General features: G+C 34.4%; 1 protein-coding gene across 3 annotated transcripts in view; it reads right to left on the bottom strand.

The window, feature by feature from the left end:
• Positions 1-18,369, bottom strand: part of COMMD10 (COMM domain containing 10) — a 167,966-nt gene that overhangs the window by 123,751 nt on the left and 25,846 nt on the right. For 2 of the 3 annotated variants that reach the window (XM_059919421.1, XM_059919423.1), the window contains exon 5: positions 15,777-15,887. In XM_059919421.1, the coding sequence (XP_059775404.1) occupies positions 15,777-15,887 (111 nt within the window). Of the gene's footprint in view, positions 1-14,483; positions 14,567-15,776; positions 15,888-18,369 lie in introns of those variants that run through there. The other variant, XM_059919422.1, reaches the window with a different exon arrangement.

Raw genomic sequence — 18,369 nt, 5'->3', positions numbered from 1 at the left:
CATATTTAATTCTCAGAAAAACCCTGGAAGGTTGCTATTATTGTCCAAACTTTCAGATCAGAATTTGAGCCTCAATCAGGTAAGTAACCTGCTCGAGATTCTTCAGCTATTTCCCAAGAGGTAAACAGTGTGATTCCAAAGCTTGTGTTGCTTTTACTACATACCAATGCCACCTTCAAAGTCCTTTACATTATTCTCTATTATCTGTCAAATGTAATACAGAGCTATTTTTTAGCTGAATGGTAGAAATAACTAGGAACCAGAGAAATGCTCTGTCCCAGGACACACACCTATTTAATAAGGTGTGTATTTAGTAACAAAGTCTAAACCTTCTCTACAACAATATTAACATGGGAGAGGTGAAGGGGGAAGAAATCATGAATAAAAATCTTCAACCAGACGTTTTAAAATATAAGAAATTAAAATCACAGTTGTTTGCAATTTTTTTGCTCCGCAATTTATTAGGATAATTGATTTTTATAATTCTTATACTAATGTATGTGATATATTTTAGCGACCTAAAATGAAAAATTAATAGGTGATTAATGCTGCAAATATAAATAAAGGCAAACCCCTACTGTACAAAGCAGTATAAGTAGAGCGTACAAGAATGGAAGCCACGGGAGACAGTCATGTCTGAATCTAAATCCAATTAAAATAACATGGCTGGTACCAACAGAACCCAGCTCAATACAATTTGAAGGAAAATAGGGAATCATATTAGAATTCTTCAAATTGGCATTAACTAGGTCAATATACTCACATTCCTCCCTGTCAAATTTAAAAGTTAGGAACCATCATCTATACTATCTTATCCCCTCCTTTTTTCACTAGGACACACAGAATGTTTGTTTACCTATAAGATTTTTACAAGAATATACTTCCCTGACAAATACAGAATACCAGTGAGTTTATATTTAAGAACCTTTTCTCTCTCCTAACAGGCTCTAATCCTATAAATCAGTAACAGATTGGTAATAGGCAGGAGACTTTCTTAATGAACACACTAGTACTTTTAAATTCTAAGACAAGAGAACTTGAAGATTCTGAAGGCATAAATTAGTAAAACGTAAGAGGGACCAAAGCACAAACAAGTCATCAGTTAATACAAGTGACATATTTAATTCATGTGAATTTAACTGTGATTCAGTTAAATTCAACTATATATATGGACTTCAACTATACACTCTGCAAACAGAGATAGAATACTAATTAAATAATGAAAGCAATGAGGCCCACCATTCCCTGAACGAGTGTAACTCCTGAAGTCAGTGTGAGTGTGAGACGGAAAATGTGAATCTTCTGTTTCCTCAGTCGATGTGTGCTGAGGCCTCATGTACTAAGGTGATTCTAGGGCTAAAAGACATACATGCACTGTAAATCTAAATGTTCAACTAAAGAAACAGCAAACTGTTCCAACAAACTTCTGAAGAAAAATAATACGGCTGAAATTGACTTAATAAAAAATGCTATGATGGGATCCAATGTGTTACTTTCCTAAGTGATTTCCTCTCCCTCCCAAGAATAGTCTTGTCTCTATGAGATCATCACCTTCTGCACTGACATTAGAGACCCTAAAACCCATCTCTCCATAAGATTCCTTATATGTAAAAGAAAAAAAAAGAGGACATCACTCTTTTTAATATTAATGTGCAAAAAGAAAAATAAGAAGTTTTATGGGAGAGGCTGGCAGAAACGAGGATTAGGGAAAACTATGTGGGCTAATAAAGGGAGTCTTTGTAGATTTGGGCCAATTTGCAATATGAATCACTTAATGTAAGTTAATGAATTATAAACTGATAGAATTTTTTAATGTAACTTAATGAATTATAAACTATCTGATAGAATTTTTACATCAGAGTTTCAAAAATTACCTAAAACTATTTGTAAACCAAACTTCCCCAAAAAGAATATTGGAAGCGAAAAGCACCCTCAAGTAAACAGGTCAAGTTTGCCCTCTGTCAATATATACAATTGACTGGTAGACACATTCTGGTCAGAAAATGTTTACACTTTTATGCAAGTGGCTATGGTTAAGCTGCTAAGTACAAATTTCAAGCTCCAAATTCAACATCCCACCAGCAATGAAACAGCAGGAGAGAGAGAATTAGGTATAAAAAAAAGATAAAATATTTTACAATTTCTACTTCTTCCCATTTCTGAGGGAAATCATGTTTCCTAAGCCTAACTCACATCCTGGCGCTGACAAAAAAAATGATCATGTTTGTACTTTACAATGTGGTTAACCAACAAGGCAGCCTGAGGTTGGGTGACTGGCCGGGCCCTCCAGTTCCCCCAGACACTGTCTGGCTGCCCCAAGGGCAGAACAGAGCGATCAATATTCAGCTAACCTGTTACCTACTTGCACTTCAGCTGAGTAGCTATCATCTAGAAAAATCCAGTACAGACTCTATTTTACTACCAGAAACTCCGTGATTCTCTAGTACTATGAGTACTTCATCACCCAGACAGCCCTGCCAGAAAAGAATAGGAGAACTCTCAATGCAATCGTCTATCAAGGTCATTCTCTCACTCCTCACACTTGGCAGACGGAAATAAATCACCTACCCTCCGGAGAGTTTCATGACTATCAAAACAAAATGTTTAAGAGCAAGACAGAACCATATAGACTATGAGAACAGGCACTAGCCATGGACCTCACTAAAGACAGATGGCAAAGTAATCACTGTGGAAGCATAGTGGTTACTTTATTAAATTGTACATTATTTTCAGTCCTTCTGGGCAAATTTTAAAAAAGTGACTTATTGTTTATTAATTTCAAGGGTCCAATGAGACAAAGTATAAAAGCATGTAGGATACCTGGCATATATTAAATGGTCAATAAATGTTATCTATTATCATTACCTTCTTAATTGTTTAAATGTGGCAGTATCAGGCATAGTGGTTACTTTCTGTGCACTGCAGCTATCAAGACACTCAGCTTTAATGAGCTCCATCCACCTAGGCTGACTAGAATTCAGAAAAATACAAAGTGGCAGCACTTACGAAAGAGACAATGAGGTATCTCAGCCACCTGCATATTTCATATAATATTATTAAGAAATTAGACGTCCCCTCAGCCTCCAAATAGGTCCTAATCCATATGAACTGACCCAAGGCAACTTGTGGGTTTACTTCTTAAATAAACAAAATTTTCTTACGAGAAATGTTTACCTTTTTTTTAGGAATTACCATTAATTAGATCGCATTTTAAACTGTATTTTTAAACTTTTTATTTTTAAACTTGTTCTTGTCCTATATAATATCCCCTCATCTCCAAAGATCTCTATGCTTTAGAAGCAGACAGCTGAAATACATAGAATTAGGTAGTACTTAATTCATAAATAACATGTGTACCATCAAAGAGAAGTATAAATACACTTATATGGCAGCAGTGTTATTATTAGTCATTACCATGCCAACCTAAAATACCTGAGGAGGTGACTATAATTTAACCTATAAATGAATACACAATACCCACTCTCAAAGCTAAGAAATCTATAAATTATATCTAAATATAAATTTATATATAAATCTATAAATTACTTATCTGTCTATAGCAAAATGCTTGATAAATTCAAATTGTTCAAGCTACTTTAGGTATATGCTTACAATGTTCATATTTTCTTGTACTTAGGAGTCAAAAGAAGTCAATATACATAAAAATCAGTTGAAAAGTAGAGAAAATACCCAAATTAAAATTCTTTTGATTTCTCATTTTAAAACAAGACTATTGTAAAACTAGCAACAGATTTTTGGTAGACTATTTCTTCTATTATTATACATTAACAATTAAATAATATCCTTCTCCTCCTCTCTTAACTAAAAAGGATGATTGCAATATGCCTGCCTCATTGGAGTGTTTTGAGACTCAATATTTGTAGATTTTTGAGCCTTGTGGCTAAAAGAGTACATACAAAGTATTATAATCAAGAATAGCGATATAAAAACAAAGATGGTTTAAGATACTAGAAAATTACATTTATAAGTGGCACAATGCCATACTACCCCTGTGGACTTGTTCTTTCAGAGTACATACTCTATGAAAGGTCACTGTGGGTGAAAAAAAAATCCCACGGCGAGTTCAAGTAGCCTACAATGCAATACTAGTAATTAAGGAAGTGGTATTCTTCCTCTATATTCATTTGGGAATCATTTCTACTAATTAAGAGAAAAGGAACAGTGATTTGTTAAAAATGATGGTTACAGAAAATTCAATCTGAATTCCAATAGCCAGGTTACAAAGGAGAATATTGTAACACTGAACAATTTTTTTAATAAGGGCAAACTACTATATAAGCCATCAAGTCAGTACTCAACTATCTTCCAAAATAATATACTCCTAAAAATATTTTCCAGAATAAACTATGTTCCTAACACAATGTTGAACTATAGCACTGAAAATTCAAATTCAATTAACATTAAGTGCCTACTGTGTGAGAGTCATTCTATCGATAATAGGCACTTCACAGATATTTAATTCTATCAATAATCCTAGAAGGCAGGTATTACTAGCCACATTTTCAAATTGGGAAATTTGCTGCAGAAAGATTCAGATTCTTGCCCACAGTCTAAGAATTTAAACTCAAGTCATCTCACTTTTACACTTTAAATCCAGTGTACTCCCTTTATTCTGTCAGACTAGGGTCTCATCTGGCTATGCCAATAATCAACTGATAAACCATTCAACCTCACCGGGCCTGAGTTTTCTCAGTAAACTTAGAGGGTTGAAATATTCCCTAAGTTGGTCTCCTTCATCCTCCTTCTCTCTCTCTCTCTCTCATTCTCTCTGTCTTTAAAATGTACTATTTTAATCCTTTTAAAGTATACAATTCAGTGGCTTCCAATACATTCACAATGTTGTGCATTAATTTCAGAACGTTTTCATCACCCCAGAAAGAAACCAATAACCTTTAAGCTGTCAGTCCCCATTCTTTCCTTCCCCCAGGTCTTGACAACTGCTAATCTGCTTGTTGGTTCTATGGATTTGCCTAACCTGGATATTTTATATAAATGAGACCATACAATATGTGACCTTTTGTGTCCGGTTCCTTTTACTAAGAAAAATGTTTTTGAGGTTCATATACATTGTAGCATGTATCAGGACTTCATTTCTGTTTATGGCTCAATAATATTCCATTGTATGTGTATACTACTATTTGTTTATCCATTCATCCATTGATGGGCATTTGAGTTGTTTCCACCTTTTGGCTCCTGTTACGTACTGCTATAAACATGCATGCAGATGTACATATTTGAGTCCTTGTTCTCACTTCTTCTGGGTATATATCTAGGAGTGAAACTGCTGAGTCATTCAATAGTTCTATGTTTGAATTTCTGTGGAACTGACAAACTATTTCCCATGGTGGCTGAACCACTTTACATTTCCACCAGCGATATATGAGGGTCCTAATTTCTCCACATCCTCACCAACACTTGTTATTTTACTTTTTTTGTTTTTAATTATAGCCATCCTAATGGGTGTGAAGTGGTATCTCACTCTTGTTTTGATTTGCATTTCCCTAGTGATTAATGATGTTGAGTATGCTTTCATGTGCATGTTGGCCATTTTTATATCTTCTTTGGAGAAATGTCTATGCAAGTCCTTTACCCATTTTTTATTTGAGTTGTTTGCCTTTTTGTTGTTGAGTTGTAGGAGTTCTTTACATATTCTAGACAGAAATTCCTTATCAGGAATTTGCAAACATTTTCTCTCATTCTTTAGGTTACCTTTTCTTTTTCTTCATAATGTCCTTTGATACACAAGTTTTTAATTCTGGTGAAGTCCAATTTATCTATTTTGTCATTCGTGCTTTTGATATTATATCTAAGAATCCACTGCCATATCCATCTAAGATCTCTTTTTGCTGGAAAATTCCATCAGCCTTTGCTCATTCCATAAATAAAGTTGTATATGAATAATAATTCTATTTGTTTTACTGCTGAGAATTATAAAAGGGTTATATTTGGAGTTATTATTATATTACCCTTACCAAGGAAGTAGCAGTATTTTAACTTTGGATAAAATGGCCCTTTAAAGATGGATACGTTGGAACTCCTTGAGATAAAATGGAATAACGCTGAAAGAAACTGCATTTTTGCTTGATTATAAAAGGAAAGGAAGAAGGGGAAAGAGAGGGAAGAAGAGAGGAAGGGAGGAAGAAGATTCAAATAAAAAATTCCCAAGCGGCCCTGGAACTAATGTGTCTGAGGTTCCTCTGTACCACAAACGACTCAAGGGAGCCTGCGGCTAGGGTTCCAGTTCTATAGCCAGATTCTCACTCTCCGTCACGCCACCCACAACATACACCATATCCTCACTTTCCAACTGATCTGATTTAGAATCTATGGTCCATCACTAAAATCACTCCCTTGTACACAAGGCCAATCCTTTTGTCCCTTTCTCCCTTCACCTGATACACCTGGCAAAGATGAAACGCTGATTAAACCCTATTATCTACCTACTTCACAGTTGCATCGGAGCAACTAAAAATGGATGAAGGAAAATGTACACCATTTCAACAGTTCTCATTTCAAATTCATGGTCACAAATCTCAAATCGGCAATAAGCACTGGTCAGCAACAGTGAAACAGCCTAAAATAACTAGTTTGTTCATTTTCCCAATATCCAAAATAACTGTTTCATACTTCCGCCCCTGTTCCCAAACCTTCTAGACCTACCCACTCTCTCAATTAATGACTGCATTCAGAAACAGAAGCAATCAGACCCAGCTTCCTCTTCTACCACCAAAACTACCTACCCAATCCATTCTCTTTCTTTTTTGCTGTTACAACAAATAATGTGTTCCCACTCTCATCAAAGTCCAACCCTTTCATTTGTGCTCTGGCCCTCTTATCTTCTCACTTTCTCAAGGAACTTATATCCCTCTCTGTCCTGCAGCATCAATTTCTCCCCAATGGATGTGGAATCGGCATACAAACCTCCTCTAATATCTCCAGTCACTGAATCCACATTCCCCTACATTGACTATTCCGTTTCTGTTTCTTGAAGGAGTTACGTATGTGGTTGCTTTCACTTTTTTGCCTCGTTTTCTTTCCTCAATTTACTCCAATCAGGATTCTTTTGCCTCTCAATTGTAATTGAGACTACAATTACCAAGGTTCTCAGAGAAGTCCATCTAACCAAATCCAACAGTCATATATATGTCTGTTCTTCTCTTTCCTGACCTCTCAACAGTATTCAATACCGCCCTCTGTCTTGAAACACCTCCTTCTCCTGCCCCACATAGTGATCACCATTGACCTCCATGACACTAAATTCATTTTTTTTTTAAACTGCTATATAGTGATTATAAGTTCAGGCTATTGTGGCAGGTGGACCTGGGTTCAAATCTTGCCCATATTACTTTCTAATATCCAATCTAGGGAAAGATACTTAACCACTGAGACTAGTCTTCTTAATCTACAAGCTAGGGAAAATACTAGTACTTAATTCACAGCTGTGAGGGTTAAATTAGTATCTTTTTTTTTTCTCTCTTTTACCTCTTACAGCATGTAACATTATTCACCCCCCAAGAAATGCTCTCTTGCTTTGGTCGCTGGCTGCTCCTTTCCCAATCACTGTGATAAGCTCCTGTAGCTCTACTTGCCTTTTAAATTTGGGATTTCATCAGGTTCTATACTTCCTCCCTAAGTGACTAACCTCTTCCATCTCATAACTGAAATGATAATCAAAACCTTGATGATTTCCAAGTCTCAATTTCTAGTCTATAATCCACTCCCCACCTCACCGACTGCCACCCAAACAACCTCTACCTGGATATCTCAGCTACCTCATACTCAACATGCTCAGAAGATAAGCCTCTATCCTTTTTCATGTGTTCTTTCCTCCACCTGGATATTTCAGCTACCTCATACTCAACATGCTCAGAAGATAAGCCCCTATCCTTTTTCATGTGTTCTTTCCTCCACCTGAAACTCCCCTGCCTGTTGCAGTCTCCAACTCCTTGCTGTCAGTTTCCACAGTTCCATGTATTTCCTCTTTTGTAACAGTCACTAAACTTAAATATATTTACCGGCTTAATGTATGTATTCCCTTTTAGACCATAAGCTCCATGATGGAAAATAAAACCCGTCTATATCACAAATACCTTGTCTAGTACCTCATGCATGGTAAAGGTTTAATAAATATTTCTTGAATTGAATTTGAGCTATTTTAAAAGTTGTTGCTTATTTAATTTATTGAACTTTAATTTATTGAATTTTATTTGTTCAGATATCTAATTCATTGTTAACACTTTTATTTCAAAATACATAAGCCACTCATTTACATTACTATCATTTCTAATCCATAAAAATACATTAAACAAAATTTAAAGGTACTTTTAAACATATTCTATTATGTTTGAGGAATTCTACAATTATCAATTGCCTCCAGATTTCAAAAAAGTAAAGAAGTTCAGAAGCTAGGAAAGAAAAGTGAGGGTGATATTGTTTGCCTACTTGGAAATTTCACAAAATTTCTGAAAAGAATTTTAGTAAAAAGATGATTTTTTAAATTATGAAATACACGAATGGAGTATTTTTTAAAAAGATTTTCTCCTGGGGCTTCCCTGGTGGCGCAGTGGTAAGAATCTGCCTGCCAATGCAGGAGACACGGGTTCGAGCCCTGGTCTGGGAAGATCCCACATGCCGTGGAGCAACTAAGCCCGTGAGCCACAACTACTGAGCCTGCGCGTCTGGAGCCTGTGCTCCGCAACGGGAGAGGCCGCGATAGTGAGAGGCCCGCGCACCGCGATGAAGAGTGGCCCCCGCTTGCCGCAACTAGAGAAAGCCCTCACACAGAAACGAAGACCCAACACAGCTGAAAATAAATAAATAAATAAATAAAATTAAAAAAAAAAAAAAAAGATTTTCTCCTCCAAGTCGTTTTTATCATTTTCTCCACATGAATACTAACTTCCATCACACTGTGTATTAATATTTTGTTTTTACTCATCAAAGATACACAGTGTCTAAAACAATATTTTTGCTAGCTTAAAAGTCTTATTATGGATAAATGCAGACTTTCCATTAGGCAACCTAAAGTACAGAAAAAGACTTACTCTTCACACGCATACAAGGGGGTTCATTTTGTGATACCAAGGAGCTATACACGTATGATTTGAACACTTCAATATACTTGAATACCTAAGGTCTTTCAGAAAGTCATACTGATCACAAAACTAAAAAAAAAAAAACAACACACTAAATTGAGGAAAGACAGTTTTGTATTGCTCTCATTTAGAAAACATGACACCTTAAAGGATACTATCATTGAGAAACTGATCGCAATGAAAAAGGATACAAAACAAAATTAAGAATCAGAAAACTAGAGCCACAAAGCCTTAGGATTACTTAAATAAATAAATTTGATTGCAAAGAACCAGGCTTTTTTTTCAAAGTATATGGGCAATTGTCTACCAAATAAGGGCTGTTTCTATTTACTCTAACTGCTAGAATATTTTATGAGATTGCTTCTACATGTTCTATAATAAAATAAAACACATACAACAAAAGCTTCTTTAATGTGTATACTAATGGGATAAAGAAATTATAAATGAGAAGGCTCTATAATCTTACAAAAATACCAGGGCTTTTCACTGGTCTCCTAAAATTATCCAAAATAATTAACTAGTTATCAAAGAACCTACTTTTGAGATAGTAATGTTACACTTTTCTCCAGAAGCTCTTATATCCTTTGAATGCCACCTTTGAGTGTGTGTGTTCCTAAAACGATTATGAAAAGCCAATTATCAAACTACAGTAAGGACCTTTTTTTTGGTTTACACCCTTTCACCCAGTAATTACACTCCTGAAGAATAACCATAAATTCCAAGGATGCTTTATTCATTCATTCATTTGTTCATTCATCATCCAATAAGTGTTTACTGAACACCTACCATGTATTTATACACAAAGATGTTTATCACAATATAATAGGAAAATACTGGAAGCAAACTCATTATTTGACAACAGAGGAACTGGTAGGAAATTATAGTAAGTCATAGCCAAAATGTGATGCAGTCAGTCATTTAAAATATATTAGTGATGAGTCTGAATATGGAAAAGATCTGTTACAGAGTTAAATGAAAAAAGCAGAATATAAAATCAAAGAAGACTTTCAAAAGAAAGTAGCTATTGAACGAACACTGAAATAAAAGAGACTGCACAGTGGTGGTAAATCTGTGAGTTTTTCTTTCCATATCTATAAAATTTTCAAAATAAACGTATACAACTTAGGTAATAAAAAAAGAACCAGAAACATCTTTTTTAAAAGACAAGCAATATTCATCAATCATTTCATTTCAAAAGTAAAAACCACTGACCTGTCTTAAAATTCTTCTACACCCTGAATAAAATGACACAAATAAAAGTATCTTGACACAGACCTGCTCATTAGACAAAGCTAATTTTATAAATTTCTGATCACAATCAGTGAGTAAAAAAGCCCAAGACTTTATAGAATGTCTTTTCAGATCATAAGATAGTATACTGTAGAAAATGAATAATTGCTATTTATCAAAAAAGAAAAAAAAAGTTCTGACTGATGAATGAGACTATCTTCTCATACCACATCTAGTACTGAACAGTAATAACAAAAGTTCAATTCTTTTCTTAAACCAAATGCAAACATCACTGTTTTTTAAAAAATCACTTATAACAGAGGTATAGGAAAAAAATGACTGGAAGGTCATATAACAAAACATAACAATGCTGTGGGTACTAGAATTACACTTGATTTTAATTGGCTTTTTTTCCCTATATTTTCCAAAATGTCCATTATAAATATATGCACAAATATTGTAACACAGAAAAATAAATTTAAATTATCAAGAGAATATGCTGAAATATATTCACTATATAGATTAGATTAATAAAAATACAACATTTGTAAAATTTAGACCTGTTCATCAAAGCAGCTCAGAAAAATTTGAAGGTCCTTCCGAATCAGTCAAAACAAACATTACCTTTAAGAAGATCAACATACTTTAAATTTCTAATACAAAGAGTTCATGATTTGAACAGCATATGTGTGTTTTTCTCTTACTGAGAAACCTGTCATATATACAGCTAAGGATGTGTTTTTAATGATACACCCTATTTCTTTGTTCACGACACATCAACATCAATGATGTCATATAGCCCTTACAATAAGGTCTGTTAATAAATGCAGTGTCTATTGAACTGAGACAACATCAAAACATACAACTTTACTTACCACATAAAAGAATATATTAGCGTCTTTCATTGACTTTAGTGTAAAATTGTTTCAATTTAATCAAAGAAAAAGAAAAGGAAATTTAGAATCCACGTAATTTTAGTTTTATGAAGAACAATAATAAAACAATCATTGCATTTTAGAAAAGCTTTCAACACCTTGAAACATATACACATATTACAGGATAACTGCTAAGTTATTAAATAAGCAAAATGATACAGTATCCTAGCAATAAATATAGCATAGGTCTCTGAAATAAAATTGCCTGACTTCAAATCCTAGCTCTGTTTATTAGTTAGGAATAACCTAGGAAAATAAACTAACCACTACATGTTTCCATTTCTCCATCTATCTATAAAATACAGATAATAATAAGAATTCATACCTGGAAGAGATGTTTTAAATATCAAAGGAGGTAATACCATATCTACATAGAGTAAGCAATTTAAAAAAGGCTTTTTTCCCCTTTTCTCAATCTAAATAGAATTTGTCATACATTTTGAAAATAAGAATGAAGACCTCTAATTTTAAAAATTGGTATTAAAAGTCCTAAGTTCACTCAAGACCATAATTACCCTTCTGCAACCTGAGCACAATCCAATGGAACACTTAGATAAATGTTTAGAAAGTTCTCTTGTCAAGGTGACTTTATCCCAGTTCTTTCAAAAGAAGAAGAAAAAAAGAATGAAACACAAGGATCCTTTCTTAAAGGATGAACAAAAAGAATTTAGAATCACTGCATTTACAAAATATGATTGTCTTGAACAGCAAATTTACTTTGGAAAATGCAAGATTAGTAGTAAAATTCAAATATTTTAGTGTTTTTAGGATATTCAGTTAAAGTGTTGATGCCATTCAAAATTACCAAATCTGTTACATATAAAATTGCTATTCTCTATAAATAAAGAAATTTCAACTGTCTATGACTAGTCTGGAACCAGTTATGCTCTAACCTAACACAGCCATTCAACTATCTTTGGGATTATTGTATTCTCTTTTCTCATAGAGAAGTTAATACAGGTGGCAGAATGTAACAAAAAAAATCAACAGTGTAGAAGGCTTTTTAATAAATTTCATTTTGGCAAATGATCATATACAAATTAGCAAATATTGAAATCAGGATGATTTTATTTATTTGTTCTGTACATATCTGATTAATAGGCACTAATTTTGTTGATGGAAACAAGAGAACTCTATTGTTATACACAGATTAGAAATGTAAACACTTAGCATTTCCCACAACTACTGACTTCACAAATTATTTTGAATGTTATTTCAAATAACACTGTGAGTGCCAGAGGTTAGGTAAGCAAAGAGCTCTACTGCCCCCTAATGAAGTAAAACAAAAAAAACAAAAAAGCCAAAAAACTCAGAAAACTTGTTTTGAGGTATGTGTGGAACAGGAAGATAATCTTACTTTGCTAAATGCAGTAGACAAACAGTAAGAAAATTAACTGAAAACAACTAGAATATCTATCAAAATACTACAGGAAAAGCTAGAATCATCCAGTTTTCATGATAAAATTAGTAGCAAAACAGGAAAGCCTCGAGACAGAAATGTTCTAACAGAAAGGAGGCCAGTACAACAATGTTATCTAAAGTGACAGCAATTAAAACTTCACTGCAGGCTACACTTTTCATGTGTATGTTGGAAGGGAATGAGAAGAAAGAGATTCTTAGAAACCACGCTTTTCAGCGAATTACTGTAAGTTTTCAGTTCAGCAGCTCAAAAGTATTGTAAATACTATCAAAATATTCTCTTACAATTTGCACTGACTCTAATCCTCTCAGAATTATTTTAATATATGTGTACTTTCAGGATAACTACACTGTAAAACATACATTTGAAAGAATTTTACCTGTTTCCTGTTTTAAACAAATGTCAATTTCTTAAGCATGACAACTTTGTACTTTATGATACTCTGCATCATAAACTAATCAGCGATAACTTTTAATCTTCCTTTTAATAAAATTTCTCCCTTCCTTTAACAAATTTGGTTTTTAAAACATGTTCCATACTCATGTTCCTTTCACCTAATATTCTAATCTGTCTAGAATTCCCGAATTCTCATTTCAGAACAGAGCAAATGTTTGGGGGAAGAGTAGTGTGTGGTCCTTAATAAAAGAAGTTATGTAAAAATTAACATCAAGGAATCAGATATAACAAGAGTACAAAGAATAGAATACCAGATCATAAAAACATGGAGAAAAAGTAAAGCTTCCCAGCAGTAGTTCACTGAGGGGAACAGAGGTATGGTAGATAACTGTTCCTTTATAGCTAGGGCACACGTCACTTGGAGAGGGCATGTTTCTAACCAGGTTGACCGTGGTTGTACATTCCATTATGTCTGCTGCTTACAATATATAAGAAATAGGGACCAAATCCACAAAATGCCACAGGGGAGATAGGCAACACAGAGAAAGAGGGTCACTTAAGTCTGCATACGAAATGAAAATATCCTTTACATTTGTGTGCTGCTGCGCCTCTTCCCAAGTGTCTGTTAATGAAAACGGTTCTCTAGCTCTGCAAGTCATAAGGATAACCAAATGTTCATCTAAAATTTTAAAATAGCAACAGACAGAAAAATACAAATGTACTCAAACCTATATCTCAAATGAGTTGGATCTCACATCTGTATAGACTTCCTGAATAATATGAATTAAAAACATGACTCTTTTACTTGAAGCATTACTCATTCATTCCTACTGCCTAAAGATATAACTGACACAGAGTCATGTTTTGAAGACATAATAAAGAAGTTGGGAGGACTCAAGCATCCATCCCAAAGTTACACACTGCCAAAGTCATGATGCTTAAAGTATATCAAATATAGAGTCAAAATTGTATCCTTCCAAGCCATAAATTCCATTTAGCTACTCAGACTTAACATATGATAGTCACGAGAAATAAAGCAGTGAACGTATACCTGGAGAACGCATATACGTATGTGTGTATACAGGTGTGTGTTTTCCCTCATGGAATCGTCCCAGTCCACACCACTGAGTTCCAGGTTATTATCCTAAACCTAAAGGAATGCCTTCCCTAGTTCATGGGGAGAAAAAAAAATAAAGGACTTTCCAGGCTATCCTTTCCCTCCCCTATTCTCAGAAGCATACATATGAAAAATATGATCAAAAATTAAAGGGAGAAAGAATGAAAGAAAAGGGAAAAGGTTAATTTCATCAAGAAATAAAGTTAGTGGCAGCTTTGGTTTAAAACAAAGAGATTTATTTATTCATTAGCCCAAGAAAACTTTTATTGATGATGATGAAGATGGCAGCAGCCAGCATTTATAGAGCATCATGTACTTTACATACACTGAGTATTTGATCTTCATAAAAACCCTGTGAAACAGATAATATTATTCCTGTTTTACAGATGAAGAAACTGACACTCATAAAGATTAAGTAACTTGCCCAAGGTTAGACCGCTACTAAATTGCAGAGCATATATAATATACCAGTCAATTCGACACTTAACCATTAAGTTTATGTTCTTTTCTGTTGAAAATGTGTGAAATGAAATGATTCTTTGCAAACACTGTAATAAATTAATAAATTATATATGTTAAGATCCAATTCAATTGCCTAAAATTCTGTAGACATGTAACCTGAGCTAGGCACTGATGCCAGTTCTTATGGAAGACAGAAATGTACAAGACATAATAAACAGTGAAAGTGCTAACAAAGAAGTAATAATATACACATCCTTCAATGCCCATTATAAATAATAACATTTCTTCCATTCTTCTCTGATCACATACAGCCACAGTAATCTCTTCTCCTTCAGATCTTCCTACCTCATTCTCACCTCTATTTCATTTGTCTTAAAATGAGACAGTCTCATTTATTTAAGGAAAAAAAGTCACTCCCCCTTCTCTCTCTCTCTTAAAGATACTCCATTGTAGTAAAAAATATATAAAAATAGCATTCAATGACAACTGAAATACACATTTCTCAATATGCTGTAGTAAAAACTATTCCATAGCAACTCTTTGACCTTTGAAAACATGTTCAAGTTTTCTTACATTAATACTAAAGAAGAAATCACCATGCAGTTTAAAACTAATCCAAAATTCTATTTTGTAATAGCTGAGATTTAAATACACACACAGACATACTATACATACACAAACAGAACTCAGGTCACCTTCATATTTCAGGCATTGGCTGGACAACATTATTCCCTTTGCCATATGTATGCAGCTTAAAACACAAAACACCCAGAAACATCCACAATTATCTAAAACATTAAAATCATAATTTTATATGACTACTACCAATTTTTTCCCTTGCAGAATTTAAAAGAAGACATTATAACATATTCTTGCAAGAAAAGTACCTTGTAAGACAACCTGTTTTTTCAAATAAATAACAGTGATATGTAAATCTGACATCAAAACTTGTCACAAAGATCTGTCATTTTGTTAATCTTTCTTTAATTTTAATTAAATTATGTTTAAATCTTCAATTCAGAGAACAAAGACCTTGCTAACAATAAAGTACAAGACCTAGTAAACAAAATACATCCTTTCAATGGGATACCCTTTCTTACCTTCGAATCCTCATTGCTCACTCCTAGCTGTAACACAGCTTGAGGAGATTTTAGTTTTGCTTGGGCAGAGTGAGCCATCTGAAGGTTAAGCTGCCATCCAACCGTCTCCAGCTACAAAAGACAAGCACAGATTGGAATCAGATGGTACAGAAGGAAGAAAACAGTCAACTTTAAGCAAATCTCCAATCAGCAGGAATGAACATGGAGAGCCTGGACTTTGTGGAAAGTCAGTTCCAGGGCTCCTTTAACCTGCACACTCTGTACACTATCCCTTTGGGCTCATTAGATTGGCCACGTGCCACGCCTGTCAAATTCAACAGTAAAACTGGTCTTTAAATACACTCTGTTCTAAAAATAAAAGTTCTGAAACTAAGCGATGAACTACACTAAAGGAGTCAATGGTTTATAAATAGTAAATTACTATTTTAAAACAGTATATTTTAGGGAATTCCCTGGCCGTCCAGTGGTTAGGACTCCGCGCTCTCACTGCCGAGGGCCAGGTTGATCCCTCCCTGGTCAGGGAACTAGGATCCCACAAGCCACGCGGTGCAGCCAAAAACAAAAACAAAAACAAAAACCAGTATATTTTAAAGCCAATGTTTTTTAAATAGCTATAAATTTTAACCAGTAAATAGCATATACTGGTGATAAGTACTTTAATGACCTCCTATTATCTTTCAAAACTCTTTGCAGTAAGTAGAACACGGTAGAACTTTTTTTTTTTTTTTTAAAGGGAAATTGAAGTGCCCAGATGGTAAGAGGTTCACACATTTAGACACAGTTAGTGAGACTGGAATAGAGCCAGGCAAAGAATTGATATCTACTAGTGAGCAGGTGTTATCATGCTTTCCAAAGTATTCTAACTTACTATGGTTCCCAGTTATGACAGAAACTAATTAGAATACTTTCTTTGAATTTATTAATTAACAACAGCAAAATTGAATCAGGAAGGCAAAAACAGTAAAGACAAACTAAAACAGCTTAAGTTTCAAAATATTAAGCAGCATAAATGTGGCTTTACTGAACAGGACAGATTATTGGTTTCTCCAACCTCAAAACTATGAAGTTTTAAATCTAATTTCCAATAAATCTAAAGTATCAATATTTAGGGAAGTTTTGTGACATGTAATTGTCATATACCTCTGACAACATGACTCTAGTAATTGATTTAGTAAAACTACCTTAGCTACACTGGTAAGAATGGCAGCCTCACAACAATTTTTACTTAACTGGAATACTAATTGCTAACTTGAAAGACTGTTCAACAGCTAGAATCACAGCAGTGACTCAAAGCCAAACTGGAAAGAGAGCAATGAAAGTATTATCTATTCGAGAGAGGATGTGATGAGAAAATAAAGATACAATTCTGTACTTTCTGGCACTGAACCTTTTAGAGGTTATGGGTAAAAAGGGGGAAGATGTTGCAAAGACATAATCCATAATACCACAAGTAAAAAAATCAATTTAATGGTACATGTTAACTAAGGATGCGTAATGTACTGATCTTTAACACTGATTGCAGTAGTAACATAGTCTCTAATAGCAGCCCACTACTTTTTCAACAGTCACATGCAGTAGACCCTCCAATATAACAGGAAAGAACATGTCATAACTACTCTCATATATCCAAGCATTTTGACACACATCACCGTCTTAATTGAAAAGCACCCTCTAGGTATTTGTATGGACCTGTAAGACACTGTTTTGATCTCATTTAACTAATCCTATCCCTGTCCTTTAAGTACTTAAGATAAATGACAAAGATAAATATTAAGTGAATAAATTAAAATATGGTCCCACTAGGTCAGACCTCTGCATAAATTAATGTATGCTCAGTCACTGCACAGAGGTGGAATGGGAGAATTGAGATCACTAACTTAAAGCTTATGCTTTAGTTCATGCTTACGCTGTCACTCACTAGCTAGGTGACCCTGATAGTTAAGTCACAATCTTTCAAGGTCTCAATTTCCTCATAAAAAATGGAAATAAATCTACGTGAATTATCTACTTTTCTGAGTTATTGGTAATATCAAATAAGAAAATGCATATTCAAATTGTTTTGGAAACTACAAAGCATTATAAATATAAGGCATTTGGGTCGCCTAATGTTTCCTACAGTATTTTTTTTTTTAATAGCTACTTTATTTATTTATTTATTTATTTACTTATTTATTTTTAGCTGTGTTGGGTCTTCGTTTCGTGCGAGGGCTTTCTCTAGTTGCGGCAAGCGGGGGCCACTCTTCATCGCGGTGCGCGGGCCTCTCACTATCACAGCCCCTCCCGTTGCGGGGCACAGGCTCCAGACGCACAGGCTCAGCAGTTGTGGCTCATGGGCCCAGTTGCTCCGCGGCATGTGGGATTTTCCCAGACCAGGGCTCAAACCCGTGTCCCCTGCATTAGCAGGCAGATTCTCAACCACTGCACCACCAGGGAAGCCCTCTTTTTTTAATAGTATCTTTTAAATATAGTTGGCACTCTATATCTATCTGTTGAATTGAAACAAATCAAAAAATACAAGGAAAGGTAAATTTTTAAAACCATCATAACTAAAAAGAGTTCGTTGGTTGATGTTCTTAAATTCTAGAGCCTCTTC

Source organism: Balaenoptera ricei, chromosome 3 (genome assembly GCF_028023285.1).
Source record: "Balaenoptera ricei isolate mBalRic1 chromosome 3, mBalRic1.hap2, whole genome shotgun sequence".
In the NCBI taxonomy this organism is placed as follows: Eukaryota; Metazoa; Chordata; class Mammalia; order Artiodactyla; family Balaenopteridae; genus Balaenoptera; species Balaenoptera ricei.
The sequence above is the reverse complement of the archived record's forward strand: the minus strand, read 5'-3'. Positions and strand labels throughout refer to the sequence as shown.